The sequence below is a fragment of the Mobula birostris genome, chromosome 4 (genome assembly GCF_030028105.1).
Source record: "Mobula birostris isolate sMobBir1 chromosome 4, sMobBir1.hap1, whole genome shotgun sequence".
NCBI lineage: Eukaryota > Metazoa > Chordata > Chondrichthyes > Myliobatiformes > Myliobatidae > Mobula > Mobula birostris.
The window spans coordinates 167801192-167821259 of NC_092373.1; the positions used below are offsets into that span (position 1 = coordinate 167801192).

At 38.9% G+C, this 20068-nt stretch overlaps 1 protein-coding gene across 3 annotated transcripts in view; it reads left to right on the forward strand.

Annotated features, from left to right (window-relative positions):
• The window catches only part of ccser1 (coiled-coil serine-rich protein 1), a 1437348-nt gene that overhangs the window by 1132258 nt on the left and 285022 nt on the right, over positions 1-20068 (forward strand). The window contains exon 10 of one of the 3 annotated variants that reach the window (XM_072256435.1): positions 8991-9009. The exons of the other annotated variants lie outside the window; for them this stretch is intronic. Coding sequence (XP_072112536.1) covers positions 8991-8993 — 3 coding nt within the window. The 3' untranslated portion in view covers positions 8994-9009. Of the gene's footprint in view, positions 1-8990; positions 9010-20068 lie in introns of those variants that run through there. 3 annotated transcript variants of the gene reach the window in all.

Consider the following 20068-nt stretch of genomic DNA (forward strand, 5'->3'; position numbering starts at 1 on the left):
ATGTAAACTATGTCTCAGTTTGCAAACTTGTCTCGGAAAGTAATGCGTTTGAGTCCTACTCTGAGGTCTAGCACATCTTATCCTAAGCTTGTCAAAAGAGTGCTGCATCATTGGAAGAGTTTGAATCTGTTCAGAAGTGTTGATAATGCAAGGACCCTTTCTTTTTCTTGAGTTTATGTAAAAACCTAAAAATAGTGTCAGTCTAAATTCTAGCTCCCCATATATTCTGATCTGTGTATTATTGTGCTGCCCAAGACTCTTAACTCATTTTTATCGCAAATTGACTTGTAAACCGTAGGAGACTACTCAGTCCTTTAAAACATGCTTGCTGTTCCAAATTATCCAATTAGACAACTCCATGTTTTTATCCCCAGAGACAGTTTTTCTTAAGAATGCATCCAGTTCCTTTTCACTAGTTTTCACCAATTTTCAGAAAACACACTCCAGATTCTAGCAACACAGTGCATTAATTTTTTTCCCCATATACCATGAGCTGCTTTCCGCTTAATTTATCCCAGTTGTTTCTACCAGACCCCTTGGGAATTTTGACCACGTTTATTTTATCTCCTCTTATCCACCTTCTACAATTAATCCGAAGAATCTCATCTTCTACAATTGAACTGGTTAGTGGCACAAATGGTAGAGCTACTGCCTCACAGGTCAAAGAACCCAGCTTCAATCCTGGCCTCTAGTGGTGTCCTTGTAGAGTTTGCATGTTTTACTGGGTGATCCAGTTCCCTCCTGCCTTCCAAAGAGATGCAGGTTGGTAGGTTAATTGTCCTCTGTCAGTTGCCCTAAGTCTGTTGGTTAGTGGCAGACTCTGGAGGTAGTTGATGGAAATATAGGGAAATTAAAAATGGGTTTATTGAGGATTAATGTAAGCAGTAAGTGATAGTTGTCAGAAACTCAATGGGCTGAATGGCTCATTCCATTCTTCATAACAATCATCTTCTAGAACTTATGTCTTTGAATTCATAGAATGTTTTATCCACTCAGAAATCTACAGAATTCAAATAGTGTAGTACTTGTGAATGACAGCAGCCATCAATTCCTGTAAGCCTTCACAAAAATGATTGCAGCATCTGCTTTTAACCAAGGATTTCAACAGTACATGAGAAATGCTATAGACTGCAAATTGCTTTGTGTAGGCATGTACCAATGCTTTAATGAGGTATTAACTTTTGCAAAATTTTAGCTTATCCAAAACTTCATAATGCAATCATTCATCTTTCTGCTTTTACAGTCGGGTGCTAATTAAAATAATATTGGTGTTGCAGAGCAGAACATTATTTCTGTTTGTGCAGCATCAATATTGCAGCATTACTTTGATAAATAAGCCTGTACTTTGCTCTTTTGGTCTGCCAGAGTGACTATGTAATTAATTCATAGTAACTACCTGCAAATATTAAATGTCCCTCATTGTCAGTTATGGTTGTCAGTCAGATTTTTTAAAATATCCAAACTTAAAAGTGGTTCATTATATTCAGACACTCACATCACCTTTCAAATTCCCACATCTTCAAGGTAGAGTTTGCACTGATGTAAGAGGAAGGTGTTTTCATCTACAATTTGGCATGAGATCATTAGGATATGACTGAAAAGTTATAGGGGAAGGTTTTAAAGACTGTCTTTAAGTAAAAGTGAAGGTAGAGATTCATAACTGAGACAGGTGCTTGATGTGACACAGAATGTCATTTTTAAATTGAATTAAGGGACTTGTGAGTTTGGTGTTGAGACACTGACTTTCATAGGAAATATCATATTGGAAGAGGGCTTGAAGCCTAACCCAAGAAAGGCATCGGCCATTGAAATCAAGGAGAGGTCCCAAAACAAAGAAGAGTTGAGATATTTTTGGAGGTGCTAACTTACCTGCCTCAGTTCATTCCTCGGCTGTCTACTGTGTCAACAACACTTAGGTCACTCCTTGAACATGCAAAAATGAGTGGATTTGGCCTCATGAGCAAGAAAAGTGTTTCCAGATGTTCAAAAGAGTTTTAACTGAATAGGCCATGCTGAAGTTTTTGATCTGGAAAGATGCACTGGGATCTCAGCTGATACATCCTGGTACGGCCTTAGAGCAGTACTACTGCAGCAGCATGATGGCACATGGCAGCCTGTGGCCTTTACATCAAGGGCTTTAACAAGTGCAGAAGCCAACCTTGTACAAATAGAGAAAGAGCTGCTCGCCAGCACATATCCATGTGAAAGATTCCATCAGTACATCTCTGGACAAGCTTTCGAAATGGAGACAAATCATAAGCCACTGAACTCAGTTATATCCAAACCACTGAATGACTATCCCATGAGGATATAGCACATGTTGATATGACATAAAGATGATTTACACACCAGGAAAGTATATGTTTGCTGCTGATGCACTGTCTTGAGTAGTCAACAAGAAAGAAAAGAGTGACCAAGAGATTAATACAGATGTACAGTCCTATGTTGAGATGATTGTTACCTCCCTTCCAATATCTCCCAATAGAGCAGAGAAGATTAGGACAGTAGCAGGGACAGGTGAAACAATGAAAGTACTCAAAGAGACAATACAGAAAGGATGGGCAGCAACTAAGAATGATTGTCCAATGTGATTTCAGGATTATTCGACATACAAAGCTGAACTGTCAGTAGTGGAAGATGTGGTCTTCAAAGGGAACTAGTCTGTAATTCCAGTGTCACAAAGAAATGCTCTAGAAGATATATGAAGGGCATCTTGGTGAGGAAAATGGTAAACAAAGAACTTGTGAAGTGATATACTGGCAAAAAATGAACCAAACTTTCATTCTTGAAATGACCACTGCTTTGGTCTTAAGTACAGAACAAAGCAGCAAGTAGGACCACACCAGACCCTCTACCAAACAGGCTGTACTTCAAAGTTGGAGTGGATTTATTTGAATGTAATGGGAAGAATTACATTGTTGTAACAGACTACTTTTCAAATTATCCAGAGGTTGCAACACTGCAATCACAATCCAGAAAAGTGGTCATCACCTCCCTGTAAAATGTTATGGATGTCAAAAGCATCTTCCTCAATTGCATGCAACATAACAGTAGTTTGAAAAAAAAACTTGCATTATAGTAGCCCCTTTTGTGACCTCAGAATCCTTAAAAAGTTTCTGCAAAATGAACTGCTGAAGAAATACAGTCACTGGTGTGATGCAGGAAATCTAAACTTAATCATAGGAAACTCCTAGTGGAAAGTCTGAAATGTGGCCAGAACAGATGAGGACATAGATGCCTATGGATTCTTCCTGTGCTCCATACACATGGGGAGTATAGTTGGTGGTGCAAAGGAAGGACCTTTCATAGAGTCACAGATCAATACAGCATGAATACAGGCCCTTTGGCCTAACCAGTCTATGCTGACCACAGTACTATTACCAGTATTTGTGGAATTTAATGGATGGGTAATACCAGATTTGTAAGGGGGATGGTACTTAAATTCCTACTGGGACTGTGTGTGGATAAAACAGGTACTGAGTACAAATTTTGAGGAGAAGGGAGAGAAGAATGTTTTAATTCATTGTATTATCCCTTGTGACTCACACGATGAAAAGAAATTACCACTTGAATCAGGTTAATGGATGTGATTTGTGACTGAAATCTCACGTCAAGGATTAATCTAATCTAATCTAATCTAATGTGATGCATTGAGTTCTAGGGTTTAGATTTAACCACTTCACCTTCTTGTTAATTATCTTGCTGTGATGGTGTTTTTGGAACTTATCCAAACTATCAAACAACCAAAAAGGTTGGGTTATTTAGTGAAAGGTTAAAACATGTACAAGATAGCATCCAGTTTCCTGAAATGCAGTTTGCAAGCAATATTTCATCACCCAGAAGGCAGTGAACCTTTGGAATTCTCTGACCAAAAAGCTGTTGAAGTTTAGTCACTGAATATACACAAGGCCAGGTATTGATTAATTTTGGATGTTAAGCAATTCAAGGGATAGAAGGAGAATGTTGCTTGCAGCTTCTTCATTCCCCCTCCCCCCATTTTCTCTGATGTTGAAAATTAACTTGCTTTCTCTCTTTTCCAGTTCTGATGAATATGCAACGTCCTCGTAAATCTTTTCTGCACTCTTTACAGTTTAACTACATCCTTCGTATACGGTGTGGCTAACACTGTGCACAGTACTCCAAGTGTAACCTCACTAACAGCTTGTACAACATAATGCCCCAGGGGTTCCCAACCTGGGGTCCGTGGACCCCCCTCAGCCAGTGGTAGGGTCCATGGCATAAGGAAGGCTGGGAACCCCTGTTTGATGAAGACCAGCTTGTTCAATTGTCATAAGAAAGATGTAATTATGCTAGAGAGAGCACAAAAAAAAACACCAGTGAAAGTGAGCTGCTCAATCTCATACAAAGGATGTTACAGATCCATAGTTAGTCAGATCAAAAAATCAGTAAAGTCAAGTTCGATTGTTTTCATAGGCAAACACACAGATTACAAATGCCATGAAAGTTAACTTTTTGCAGTGGCAGAATATATAACAAGGCAATGACTAGTATTAATTAACATAAATTTAAATTAACATAAATTATACATAATTTATTGGAGGCTGAGGTTAGTCATAGACACGATAGGAGTGCAGAGCATTACTGTGAACGCTGCTGTGAATAGGTGTGGAGGAAACAGAATTTGGGAATCTGTTGGAATGCCACACAGGGCTTGGGTGAGACTGCAATATGCCCACCTCAAAGCATGAATAGAATAAAGATCTTACTGTATGTTTCTCAACCAGCTCCAATGCTCCATGATTAGTGTTTTATGTAAGCATTTGTTTCATTTTAAAAATAAATATATAAAAAAGAATCAATCCATTTTCACAGACAGTATAATTTGTCTTAGCTTGTAGGCACAATAAAGAAAAGCTGAGCTTATATTAATGGGCCTTGATGCAGTGTGATATTAGTACCATCAAGATATTTCTTAAATAACATATTGCAAAACAGCTTGCTTCCTGAACAATAATAATCTTGAAGATCAGTTTGTATTGTGCCCACCTCATCACATCAAGAAACAAAGGAGGTTGGTTACCACAATACAGCTCAAATATATTTTCCAATGGAAGAAATGTGATTCTGTACTCAGTTTTGTTAACCTTATAATTTTTTGTTATGTTACATTAATAGTGCAGCAACAAAACATTCTATTTGTATATCATAGTTCACGGAGCCAGAATGTTACAAGCAACACACAGAATACTGGAGGAACTCAGCAGATCAGGCAGCATTTATGGAGGGAAATGGAAAGTCAGTGTTTTGGGTCATCAGGACTAGAGTATTTTTGTGTTGTTCCATGTTCCAGTATCTGCAGTCTGTTTATTTCTCTCACTAGATGTCATATGACCCATTGATTTCCTTTAGCATCTTGTGTGTTGCTCCATATTTCCAGCATGTGCACTCTCTCTCTATGTCTAAGATATTTCAAGAATGCTATCAAACAAATAAAAACCTCAGAGCCAGAAATTAGGGTAGATAGCCATTTGATTAAAAAGTAATTTTTTTTAAAAATAGAGATGTTCAGGCACTAAGCATTTTCAAGGTAGAGTTTCAGAGTGAAGTGTTTTTTCAGCTGTTGAAGATACTGCCTAAGTGAAATTACATTTGATGATGCTAGGTGTCCTAGAGGAAAACAACAATATATCAGGAAGGAAGAGAGTCAGAAGGAAATTAAAAATAAGTATAATAATTTTGGAGTTAAGCACTGAACTGTCCAGGAGTTTGTGCCATTAGGGGTGGCATGGTAGTGTAGTGGTTAGCATAATGCTATTACAATGCTGGCAACCCAGGTTCACTTCTTGCTGCTGTCTTTAAAGAGTTCGTACGTTCTTCCCATGACTGCGTGGGTCTCTTCCGGGTGCTCCAGTTTCTTCCCACATATCACGGACGTGATGAGTAGCTTAATTTGTCACATGGGTACAATTGGGCAGCACAGGCTCAGAGGGCCACAAGGGTTTGTTGCTGTGCTGTATTTCTAAATTAAAATTAAATGTCCTAATCCAACACTCCCTCACTCTCTATCCTTTGTTGTCTTAAGTGAAGCAAAGTATGCAGTTGGTGGAAGGATGGATGTTCAAAGTCCTTTGCAAAGCTTGTTCCAAATTCACAAGATGTATCCCTCAGATTCCACCATAACCTGTCAGTGCCATGTCATGTTCTTCATCCTTTGGTGCTGCTTCCTTCTGGCATTGGATATTGGCCATCCAGACCACAGAATGCCTGAATAGAAGGATAAAGCACAGAAATAAGTCCTTCAGGCTGCCAAATCCACACTGAACATCAACCATCTATTTCGCACAAATCTTTAATCCTATTTTCGTTCTTTTCAGTGAACAAACGCCGTGAGGAGACTCACATGGATGTAGAGAGAACATGCAACTTCCATGCAGACAGCACCCTCGTAGTTCAGTATTGAACCTGGGTCTCTGCTTTTAGACCATAAGATAAAGGAGCAGAAGTTGGCCATTCAGCCCATTGAGTCTGCTCCACCATTTTATCATCAGCTGATCCATTCTCCCATTTAGTCCCACTCCCCCGCCTTCTCACCATAATCCTTGATGCCCTGGCTACTCAGATACCTATCAACTGCCTTAAATACACCCAATGACTTGGCCTCCACTGCCGCCCGTGGCAACAAATTCCACAGATTCACCACCCTCTGGCTAAAAAATTTCTTCCCATTTCTGTTCTGAATGGGCGCCCTTCAATCCTTAAGTCATGCCCTCTCGTACTAGACTCCCCCATCATGGGAAACAACTTTGCCACATCCACTTGGTCCATGCCTTTCAACATTCAAAATGTTTCTGTGAGGTCTCCCCTCATTCTTCTAAACTCCAAGGAATACAGTCCAAGAGCAGACAAACGTTCCTCATATGTTAATCCTCTCATTCCCAGAATCATTCTAGTGAATCTTCTCTGTACCCTCTCTAACATCAGCACATCCTTTCTTAAATAAGGAGACCAAAACTGCCCACAGTACTCCAAGTGAGGTCTCACTAGCACCTTATAGAGCCTCAACATCACATCCCTGCTCCTATACTCTATTCCTCTAGAAATGAATGCCAACATTGCATTTGCCTTCTTCACCACCGACTCAAACTGGAGGTTAACCTTAAGGGTATCCTGTACAAGGACTCCCAAGTCCTGTTGCATCTCAGAACTTTGAATTCTCTCCCCATTTAAATAATAGTTTTCTGAGTTAGCAGCTCCACTAACCACTGTGCACCCTGAAATTTGTATTTGAATAGGATGACTATTGTTGGAAACATACACAAAACCTTTGAGGACTTTACAGAATAGATGTGCAGAAAGTGAGTCTGTGTGTCATTACCATAGACAGCAATCTGACAGGTTGCATCACTGTCTGGTATGGGGGGCTACTGCACGGGACCAAAAGGAGCTGCAGAGGATTGTAAATCTAGTCAACTCCATCTTGGGCACTAGCCTACAAAGTAACCAGGACATCTTCAAGGAACGGTGTCTCAGAATGGCAGTGTCCATTATTAAGGACATCCAGCACCCAGGGCATACACTTTTCTCACTGTTACCATCAAGTAGGAGGTACAGAAGCCTGAAGGCACGCACTCAGCAATTCAGGAACAGCTTCTTCCCATCTGCCATCTGATTCCTAAATGGATATTGAACCATTGGACACTACCTCACTTTTTTTGATATACAGTATTTCTGTTTTTGTACAATTTTTTAATCTATTCAATATATGTATACTCTAATTGAATTACTTAATTATTTTATTATTATTATTATCATTATTATTTTTACCATTTTTTTTCGATATTATGTATTGCAGTGAACTGCTGCTGCTAAGTTCACGTCACATGCCGGTGATAATAGACCTGATTCTGATTCTGAGATTAAACGGTAATATTTCACATAGATGGGTTGTCTCAAAACGAGGGTTACAGCACGAATACAAAGGGGCTTAAATAAAAAATTGAGAAGAAATGTCTTCATTTGGGGTACTGAATCTTTGAAATTCTCAATCCAAGAGAAGTTTGGTGGCCCTTTCGCAGTTTGGCCTTTAAATGTTATGGGAATCAAGGGATAATGGGTTACTGGAGGAAAGGGGTGCTGATTAGACCTGGTCATATTGAAAGGGAGAGTAGCTGTCAGTATGTCAAATGGCCTACAACTTCTGCTTTTATTTTTTATGTTCTCTCCTCTTCACCCCAGAGTCTGTGGTCATTTGTATCCACAAGGACTAACTAAGCCATTAAAATATTAACGCTTGAACCTTTTCTGATTTGTACAGTTCACAAGAGTTTTGGGAATTTCAGGTTTTATTTAGTTTCAGAGATATCTGAAATTATTACAGAAATACCCAGCAGAGGCTCTGTGGGATAGTGAATATACTAAAGAAATAATCGCATTAGTCTAAGCTCCTGTGGTAAAAAGGAAGTGTTGTATTACAATAAATAACCCTTCAATCCAATAATCTCAATTCTGATTAATCAAGTAAATAACTTTGAAAGGAAAAGGAGATAAAGGCTTGCATTTGTAGAGCAGCTTTTCACAACCTCAAAGTATCTCAAAGGCTCTCAAGCTGACAGTTTGCTGCAAAATCAAGTTTAGACAAATTGGATAGTTGTCTGGCTTACCTTTCAAGAAAGCCAATTATTTATTTGACTTTCCATTTCCAGCAGTAGATCAGCAAAATATTTCTTGAATTTGTTGGTTAACTCTCATTCTCCCTCCTTAACACTTCTAGATTCCCGTAAATTCATCTCCAGTTAGAAATAACTCCCGTGACTTGCAGTCTATTTCAGAAAGTTAGCTACTTGATCTATACAATGCGTTGCAACTATTATAATGTGAGTTTAGATTGACAGGCCATCCCCAGGTTATGGACACGTGATTTATGGGCACACCTACATATGATAAAGTTCCTATTATTATTAAATATGAAAGTCTGATTCCTACATTCCTTCAAATGTCAAAATTATTTTTTTTTCTCTCTCTGCTTCTAGTAATTGATCACGCTACTGCCTTTCCTTTCCTTGGTGCTTAAGGAGGTTTGGTTTGTCACTAAGACTCTGACAAACTTGTTCTGATGTACTGTTGAAAGCATCTTGAATGGTTTCATTATGACCTGGTTATAGGAATTTGAATGCACAGGAATGCAAGAAGCTGCAGAGAGTAGTGAACCCATCCCAGTACATCACAGACACAACCCTCCCCACCGTCAATTGTGCCTATGTGAAGGTACAGACGCCTGAAGACCCACACAATCAGATTCAAGAACAACTAATTCCTTTCAAACCTTTGGTTCTTCAACCAACGCACAGAACCCTAATCACTTCCGTATAACAATACTATGACTAATTTGATTATTTTGCACTGAAACAATCTGTGTTCTTTTTTGTTCTATTTGTGTTTTCACTTGTAAAAATGTATGGATAATTTACTTATTTCTTGCAAATGTTGCTTTTATGATGCAATGTTCCAATAAACCTGTTTCCAGCAAGTTTTCATTGCAGTCGTTCAATAATGTGCTTGTGCATATCGCAATAAACCTGACTTTAACATCTCCATTATGTGAGGATGGCCTGCGCTGACCTGAGATGAATTACGAGGGTACACTTCTCCTTGTGCTTGAAGATGTTGCTTGGTAGAGTGTCAGGTCTGAGGGATTTCAATTTTACTCAGGTTACCAGAAAAAGCTGTTTTCAAATTGGCCAAAACTGATGTCAGGAAGATGGTGAGGAGATTTAGTGTGGAGGGTGAGTTGCATGGGCAGACTGAGGAGGCTAGACTCCTCCTCCTCTGAAGAGATTTCATAAAGATAACTAGATAACAATAAACAGGGAGTACCTCTGAAGCCTGTAGTATCAAGAAAAAGAAATTGTAGAGTTATACAGCACAGTAGTGAGCACCTAGTGGATACAGATGCAACATCTAAGAGGATTTGGATAAGTGTTTGGAAGGTTATGGCTGAACAGCGGCAACCTGGAACAGCAGGAAGGATGCTGTAAGCAGCATGGAGCAGTTAGGCCTAAAGGCCTATTTATGTGTTGTATTACTCTCTGAGCACAGAAATGGGCTCTTCAGCCTAACTTGCCCTTGCTGACCATGATGCACATTTAAGCTCGTCTGATTTGCCTGCATTTGGCTCAAGAAAAACTATTTCCCTTCAACTGTTTAAGTGTTTATTTGGTTCAGAATCAGAATAGGGTTTATTATCACTGGCATGTGTCATGACATTTATTAACTTTACAACAGCAGCACAATGATAATAGAGAAAGAAACATGAATAAATAAATTACAGTGCAAGTGTATAAGTGTGTGTGTGCGTGTGTGTGTGTGTATGTATATATATATATAGAGAGAGAGAGAGAGAGAGTAGAATTAAAGCAGTGCAAAGATGGAAATAAGATATATTTAAAATAAAGTGAGGTAGTGATGGGTTGAACGTCCATTTAGGAATCATATGGTGGAGCGGAAGAAGTTGTCCCTGAATCACCGAGTGTGTGCCTTCAGTCCTTGAACCAACTGACACAATCATTGTCACTACAGTATAGCAGCAACATAACCACTTTGTGATCACTTTGCATGAAAATAGATTTTGTTTTCTTCCCTCTAAATCTTTTCTAACAATGTACCCATCTAAGCATCGTTTAGATGTTGTTATTGTACCTAAAGTAACTGGAGACTTTAACCATACATAAGGTGACTGATGACAGAAAATGAATTTTGTTTTATTTGAGTCTGTAACGCTCCAGCTTACAGTGGAATGAACACAGATTTAACAACATTGAAAAGACAATGGCATAAATTTTTGAAAAACGAAAGAATAAGAGAAGCTATCTGAAATGCTGATCAAATGAATTGGCTGAGACCTTGTCAGCCAATGGTCCTCTTTAGACTATTGCTCAGTGAGTCAATAAGAGTGTTTATACATAGAATGTTCTCTGGACTGAATTTTTATCAGCTGCCCAGAATGTAGTCTCAGTGGTTTGACTGATTCCTCACTTTAATCTACAGTTATTACAACCATTAATATCAATTCATGTTACTTCCTTTCTTTTATAAGAAGCACAAGAGAGCAATAGGAATCCACGTGTGATTAAAGAATGGTAATCTAATTAAAATTTTCTCTTTGTTTGGGATAGAAGTAGTAAATTCAGGCAGATAGCAACATAGTGGAAATGCACAGGAGATGGTAATTTATGATCATCTAGTGAGATAACAGTCTATAAATTACCCCTGTGGTGTGGGTTGTTCTTAAAATTAGTTTTGAGCTCACCAAACATCAAGACTTGCCTTAGCACAGAAATTCCAGTCTCTACACAGCCTATGATTCCAGTTCAACAACCCAGTTTTCTATGCTGTGGTTTTTGACACACAAGACATGGATAGCTCAGCATCATGGCAGAATTGGGTTAAACTTACACTTGGTGCTAAAATTCATAAGAAACAGTCACAAACTAAAAGTACTATTGGGTCAGGGAAAATCCTGTAATTAGGAGCCGAACTACACCTGGCTACAGAAGCAGAAAATGCTGGAAAAAGAATCAACAGGCCGGGCTGTATTTGTGGAAAGAGAAACTGAATTAACATTGAAAGCTGAAGACCCTTTGTCATTACGAGCTGAAACGAGACAAAGCAGAGAAATCAAGTCAGTTTAGTTAACAAAGGCAACTATGGCTGTCTACTCTAGGGCCTTCTGCTGCCTGGAGTGACATGCTTTTTTTTCAAATGAAGGGTCTTTGGTCTGAAATAGTAACTATACCTCTTTCCACATATGCTGCCTGACCTGAGTTTTTCCAGTATTTTATCTTTATATGTCAAATCTCCAGCATCTTTATGTTTGTTAATGAATTCCATACATTGAGTCTATTTTACCATTCAGTAAAACCACAAGACATGATCTTGGTCTCAAATAATGTTTCTCATAACCCTTGACACCCCAATAGACTGTTAATCTTTACTTGGAAAATATTTAATGAATCTGCTATCGAATTCCCTGAGGTGGCAATCCCAAAGCTGCCTGGTCTTCTGGGAGATGTGGTTCTTCCTCATCTGAGAGCAAAATGGCTCATTGCCCTATCCCAAGATTAGGCTCTTCCTCAGCTTCCACCTGTCACATAATGCAAAACATCCCATTCTTAAACAAGTTTTAAGCCAAACTGATAATTTTTTTTTAGTCAGGAGAGAGTACTTTGAATTCCTTTCAATTACTTAAATAGCAGATGAGTGGGAAGGGAAGAACAGATCAGAGAGTCACAGAAGATGTGGTCCTTGCAGAAGGCAGAAATGGATGGGGAGGGAAAAATATGCCTACTGGTGGGATCTCACTGCAGCTGGTAGAAATTTGTCATAATTGGACTGAATGTGTCATAAATAATAAAAATGAAAAGTGGTAGAAATATTCAGCATATCAAGTAGCTTCTGTAAAGGGAAAAAAAACATAGTTAATGCTTCCCATCAATGGCATTCATGAAGTGTGGACAATTAGGTAGTCAATATCTTCGGACATTGTGAACTGAAAACTTGAAACTGAAACCAAAAGGGGACATATTATTAATTCTGTATATTGTGCAATAAACAGATGGTGGTGAAAATGCAGATATTGAAGTGTTTTAAACAGTTGTTAGCAGATTACTCATACAGATTATAAAAATACACTCAGCTGAAGTTTGTACAGATCACATGGGTAGCGATGGATACCAGCGAGCTGTTGCAAATCATTATTATTTTGAATGTGGATAGGTTTTGATGGCTTTATTGAAGATAAGGGTAAAAAGGTAGAAGTTTAACTAAGGAATATATAAATGAAGCCGCTGGAATGTTATACAGTTTAATTTTATTTAGAGATAACAGACTCCGGCCCAATCAGTTTGCTCTACCCAGTTGCACGTATATGACCAATTAACCTACTGATGCATATGTCTTTGTAATGTGGGAGGAAACCACATCACCTGAAGGAAGTCCACGCAGTGACCAAGACAATGTACAAACTAGTTCCAGACAGCAGCAGAAATGAACCAGCATCAGTAGCTCTGTAATAATGTTGTGCTGATCACGACACAACCATGCCACCCCAAATATTTATGCCAATAAACAATCAACAGACCCTTAATTTAAATAGTAGTTATCGTAGAGTCTTGGCATCAAACAACATTGAATCAGGCTCCATCAGCTCAAGAGGTCCACGTCACTCAAAATTCCCATTGCCTGCATTTGGCTCATATCCCTTACATCTACTCTTTTCACGTACCTGTTTAACTACCATTTGAATGTTGTTAATGCACCTGAACAAACTACTTCCTCTGGCATCTCATTTTATGTACTGACCACACTCTGTGAGTCAGTTACTCCTCAGGCTCCTATCAAATCTCTCCCTTCTCCCTTCTCCTTTTTAACCAATACCCTCCAGTTCCTGATTCTCCAGCTCAAGGTAAAAAAAAAAGACTGTGCATATTCATGCTATCTACACTCCTCTATGCACTCTAACCATTCACTGGTTGTTGTTTGCGATGCATTATTAGTGGGAGTTTGGGGGTTCTTTTTGCCCTGAGTCTTGGTCTGACATCTGATGGCAATCCTCCCACTTTGGCTGTGTCCTTGAAGTGGATTGTTGGTGGAAGGTTACTGCAATATTCCCATGGGTAGTTATCATAAAAAATAATCAATGTTGCAACCCATCCTGAGAAATTCTTCTTGTTGATGGGGTTAAATGCACTGTATCAACTGTCATCGTTTTGTGCCCCTGAAACTCATTCTATTTTGTTTTTGACCTTATCTCCCAGGATTATATTTCTGGACATGTGATGCCACATTAGAAATAAAGATTAGAATTTGGTTAGAATAGTGCATGAAATGTCATTATGAATTACATTACTTTAATTATCCTTGGGTCTCGAAGAGCTCATTGGTGTAATATTCAAAGAGAAGTATTTTAAATTGTTAAGATTATGGTGACCAAGTGCAAATTGATAAACACTGATTTTTAGCTAATTAAATGACTGTAATGCACTCTTTTCAGGACTAAGTAAAATATAAGTTGGCTGCAGCTTTTTCAAAATGCACCAGCAAGAATATTAACCAAAAAAAGAAAATTTGAGCATGTTTCACTGGTTTTGATATAATTACACTGACTGCCTGTGTCCTTTAGGATAAATTTTAAAATACTCTTAATTGTAAGGCTCTGAATAATCTAGCTCCTCTGTATATTCTGGAGTGTCTATCCCCTTACATCTTTAATTGTAAACTTAGATCCGTGAACACTGGTTTGCTTAGTGTTTCAAGAACCAAGCATATAAGGACTGGAGATGCGGCCTTTTGCTCTTATACACCAAAAACCTGGAATAATCTACTGACTAAAGTACACCAGGCTAGTACCGTGGAAAATTTCAAAACACTTCTAAAAACCTACTTATTAATTTGGCCGCCAACACGAGGAAATCTGCAGATGCTGGAATTTCAAGCAACACACATAAAAGTTGCTGGTGAATGCAGCAGGCCAGGCAGCATCTCTAGGAAGAGGTACAGTCGACGTTTCGGGCCGAGACCTACTGATAGGATTACTTAATACCTGTTGATGTTGATTATATTAAAATAATTCGGTATATTTGATTACATTTTATTCTATATAATGTTTGTCTTTACTTTATCATTTTAAATTTTTTCTTGTAAAGGATTTTGAGCCTGCATCCTAATGTATGCTAAATAAAGTTGTTACTATTATTAATTAATTAAGAACTATTTATAAATTCCATCTAATAGGTTTACCACCCAACATAAAAAGATATAATGGGACGAGTTAATGGAGCACACAGGCTTTAGTGTAAGCAAGACTCAGACAAAATTATTATTAATTTTCCCTGATGGATTAAGGGCAATAGGCTTCAGTGCGAGGAGTGAACGAGATTAGATGAACCCTTGGTCATTTTGTTACCTCAGGACTGTCTGTTTCAATTGATAAAGCCTCAATAACTCTAAATCTTGAGGGAAACCAATGATAGAATAAGACATGAAAATGCATCAGGCTTGAGAACAGAGTCTTGAAATTCTTCACATCCCTGAGAAAGTCCTAGGTATGAAGTGGGGAATCCATACAAATGCACTGTCAGTTATGTTGCTGTTATTATAGAAATCAAAGACAGACTTGTATCTAAATGAAATGCCCGATTATAGCTAAAGTGCTCTACTGCCAATGCCGAATAGTTGATGCAATGTAAGAAATGTGACAACCAGCTTACATACAGGAAGTTCCCCAAGGAGTAAGGCAGTAATAACCAGGTTATCAGAGTTCAAAATTCAAAGTCAATTTTATTATTGAAGTACATATATGTCACCAACTTTGAGATACATTTTCTTGTGGACAAACTCAGCAAATCTATGGAATAGTAACTACTACAGACAAAAGAAATCTGCAGGTGTTAAAAATCCAAATTTTGAGAAAAGATGGGGCTCATTTGCTCGTTATTATCATTTGAGCTAATTGATAGATTTTTTCCACAATCTAATTGTAAATTTTTTTGGTATATTTTCTTTTCTTGCTGGCAGTTTGATGTTTGTTTCTAAAAGCTTTTTGTATGATGCATGGCTCAGGGGTTGTACACCTAATGGGTTTTTTTTCTCACTTTTTCTGCTTAGTAGGTTTTTTTGTTATCACAATTTTTTTTCAATCTTTAAGATATGTCTTTTTTGTAAGTGTTGTTACTTCAATGTACTCATGTTATTTCTTTTGTATAATGTAACAATAAAAAGATTTGAAAAGAAAGAAAAATCCAAGTAACACACACAAAATGCTGAAGGAACTCAGCAGGCCAGGCAGCATCTATGGAAAAGAGTATAGCCAATGGTTCAGGCCGAGACCCTTCAGGTCTCAGTGCTGAAGATGCTGCTTGGCCTGCTGAGGTCCTCTAGCATTTTCTGTTTGTAGAATAGTAACTATAATGGGATCAATGAAAGATCAACCAGTGTGCAGCAGACAACAAATTGAATGATGCAGATATAAATAAATAACAATAAATAATGAGAACATGAGATAATGAGATTAAGAAGTCTTTGAAAGTGATCATTGTCAGCCAAAATATTTCAATAATAGAGCAAGTGAAGTTGAGTGCAGATATCCCTTTTATTCAAGAGCCTGATGGTTGAAGGATAGTACTGTAACTGTTCTTGAACTTGGTTCTGTGAGTCCTGAAGCTCTTGTACATTCGACCTGGTGGCAGCAACAAGAAGAGAACATGACCTGGGTGGTGGGGATATCTGATGATGGATGCTGCTTTCCAGCGGCACTGTTTCATGTAGATTTGTTCATTGGTTGGGAGGGCTTTACCCATGATGGACTGGGCTGAATTCACTACTTTTTTGAGGATTTTCCATTCAAAGGCATTGGGGGTTCCATACCAGGCAGTGACATAGCCAGTCAATATACTCTCCACCACACATCTGTAAAAGTTTGTCAAAGTTCTGGATGACATGCCGAATCTCTGCATACTCCAGAGAAAGTAAAGGCTCTGCCTTGCTTTCTTCACAATTACACTTACATGCTGGGTCCAGAATAGGTCCTTTGAAAGAATATCTCCCTGGAATTTCAAGTTGCTGACTCTCTCCACCTCTGATCCTCTGATGAGGATTTGCTCTTGGACCTCTGGTTTCCTTCTCCTGAAAACTATTATCATTTCCTTGGTCTTGCTGACATTGAGTGAGTTCAATTGAGTTCAGTTAAGTTGGTTAAAGGTATCTCCCTTACTCCTTTTTTAAAATAATGCAACAAACTCTGTTGAATCCACTTGAAAGACCAAAGAAAACTTCAATAAAACATAATGCCTCGACTGTTTTAAAAAAGACACTTCCTTTAATTAGGCATTTCCTCAGTGCCCTGAGTGTCAGCCAAGTTTTGACTTGAACTTTTTAACTTCTGACTCGGAAGTAAAGGCAGATCTTTTGAGCCAAAGTTGATGCAACACCTCATAAAATGACAGATATTTTGACCAAGATGGAACGTGAGCATTTGATGGCTCTGGTCCTGTATTCACTAGAATTCAAAATGAGGGGTAACCTCATTGAAATCTATCGAATGGTGAAAGGCCTTGACAAAATGGTGGAGCAGACTCAATGGGCTAAGTGACCTAATTCTGCCTCCTTTTTCTTATGGTCTTATAAGCTTTGGGATCTCTTATCTGAAATGGACTACTAAAGTCCTAGATCTAAGGTTGTGACCTTAAGAGGCAAGTAAATATGCCACAATGAGGTATTTTTCCCTCATTAATGTACTTGTGTGTTCTTCAGGAACTAATGATATTTATGGCAATATAATGTGCAAATCCATTCTTCCAAATCATTATTTATTTTTTGAGATACAGCATGAGATAGGATATTTGAGCTGCACTGCCCAGCAGCCCCCAATTTAAACTCAGCCTAATCATGGGACAATTTACAATGGACAATTAACCTACCAACTGGTACATCTTTGGACTGTGGGAGGGAACTAGAGCACCCGGAGGAAACTTCAGTCACAGGGTGAACATAAAACACCTTACACAAAGTGGCAGGAATTAATCCTGGTTCATTGGTATTGTAAAGCGCTGAGCTAAGCAGTACATTGCCATTATGCCATTATGTGCTGGCATTGGAGAGGGTCCAGAGAAGATTCATGAGGTTGATTCCTGGAATGAAAGGATTAAAGTATGAGGACTGTTTGATGGCTCTGGGTGTGTACTCACTGGAGTTTAGATGAATGAGTGGGGATCTCTTTGAAACCACTCGAATATTGAAAGACCTAGATAGAGTGGATATGGAGAGGATATATCCGACAGGGGGCGAGTCTAGGACGAGAGGCATAGCCTCAGAATAGAGGGATACCACTTTAGAACAGGAACTAAGAGGAATTTCTTTAGCCAGGTGGTGGTGAATCTGCAGAATTCATTGCTACAGATGGCTGTGGAGGCCAAATCATTGGGTTTCTTCAAAACAGAAGTTGATAGGTTCTTGATTAGTAAGGGCACCAAAGGTTACTGAGAGAAGGCAGGAAAATAAGGAAGAAAGGGATAACATATCAGCTATAATGGAATGGTTAAGCAGACTCAGTGGACTGACTGGCCTAATTCTGCTCCTAACCCTTATGGCCTTGCAGCACAAATTCAACTTAATGTACCTTGAAATTCAGCCTGTAGTTGCCCTGAAATAGAATGATTTTCAGAGACAGCGTACAATCCACACTTGGAATCGAGGTGTCATTAAAAAAAAAATCCTTTCTGTATCCAGTTCTGACTGTTCAGTTTCAGTGTCATAGTCCTCACATCAAAGGAATAAAATAATCTTAATTATTGGAATATATGATTCTTGACTGATCATCAAATTTATATCAATTGCTATACCTGATATCAGAATCAGGCTTATTATCACCGGCATGTGATATGAAATTTGTTAACTTAGAAGCAGCAGTTCAATGCAATACATAATCTAGCAGGAGAGAAAATGATGATAATAATAAATAAAATAAAACATAATAAATAAACAAGTAAATCAATAATGTATAATAAATAGATTATTTTAAAATGTGCAAAAACAGAAATACTGTATATTTAAAAAGTGAGGTAGTGTCCAAAGCTTCAAAGTCCATTCAGGAATCAGGTGACAAAGGGGAAGAAGCTGTTCCTGAATCACTGAGTGTGTGTCTTCAGGCTTCTGTACCTCCTACCTGATGGTAACAGTGAGAAAAGGGCATGCCTTGGGTGCTGGAGGTCCTTAATAATGGATGCTGCCTTTCTGAGACACCACTCCCTAAAGATGTCCTGGGTACTTTGTAGGCGAGTGCCCAAGATGGAGCTGACTAGGTTTACAACCTTCTACAGCTTCTTTCGGTCCTGTGCAGTAGCACCCCCATACCAGACAGTGATGCAGCCTGTCAGAATACTGTCCATGGTACAACTATAGAAGTTTTTGAGTGTATTTATTGACATGCCAAATCTCTTCAAACTCCAAGTAAAGTATAGCTGCTGTCTTGCCTTCTTTATGACTACATTGATATGTTGGGACCAGATCCTCAGCGATCTTGACACCCAGGAACTTGAAGCTGCTTACTCTCTCCAATTACGATCCCCCTGTGAGGATTGGTATGTGTTCCTTCGTCTTACCCTTCCTGAAGTCCACAATCAGCTCTTTTGTCTTACTGATGTTGAGTGCCAGGTTGTTGCTGCAGCACTATTCCACTAGTTGGCATATCTCACTCCCGTACACCCTCTCGTCACCACCTGAGACTCTACCAACAATGGTTGTATCATCAGCAAATGTATAGATGATATTTGAGCTATGCCTAGCCACACAGTTATGTGTATACAGAGAGTTGAGCAGTGGGCTAAGCACACACCCGTGAGGTGTGCCAGTGTTGATAGTCAGTGAAGAGAATATGTTGTCACCAATCTGCACAGACTGTGGTCTTCTGGTTAGAAAGTCGAGGATCCAATTGCAGACAGAGATACAGAGGCCCAGGTTCTGCAACTTCTCAATTCGGATTGTGGGAATGATGGTATTAAATGCTGAGCTATAGTCAATGAACAGCATCCTGACATAGGTGTATGTGTTGTCTAGGTGGTCTAAAGCCGTGTGAAGAGCCATGGAGATTGTGTCTGCTGTTGACCTATTGTGATGATAGGCAAACTGCAATGGGACCAGGTCCTTGCTGAGGCAGGAGTTCAAGCCAGTCATAACCAACCTCTCAAAGCATTTCAACACTGTTGATGTGAGTGCTACCAGGCGATAGTCGTTAAGGCAGCCCACAGTATTCTTCTTTGGCACTGGTATAACTGTTGCCTTTTTGAAGCAAGTAGGAACTTCTGCCTGTAGCAGTGAGAGGTTGAAAATGTCCTTGAATACTCCCACGAGCTGGTTGGCACAGGTTTTCAAATAAAACAAACGAACTTCCTGTAGATTGATGACGATGCAGAAAGGACAAATGCTCATGTTGGGTCTGTGCATGACTACATATCAATTAAATAAAGCAACACATGCAGAAGGTGGCTTTAACTGGTGTATTCACATTGTAGAGAGAGAACGAGAGAGAGAGAGAGAGAGAGAGCAATGTGCATGTGTA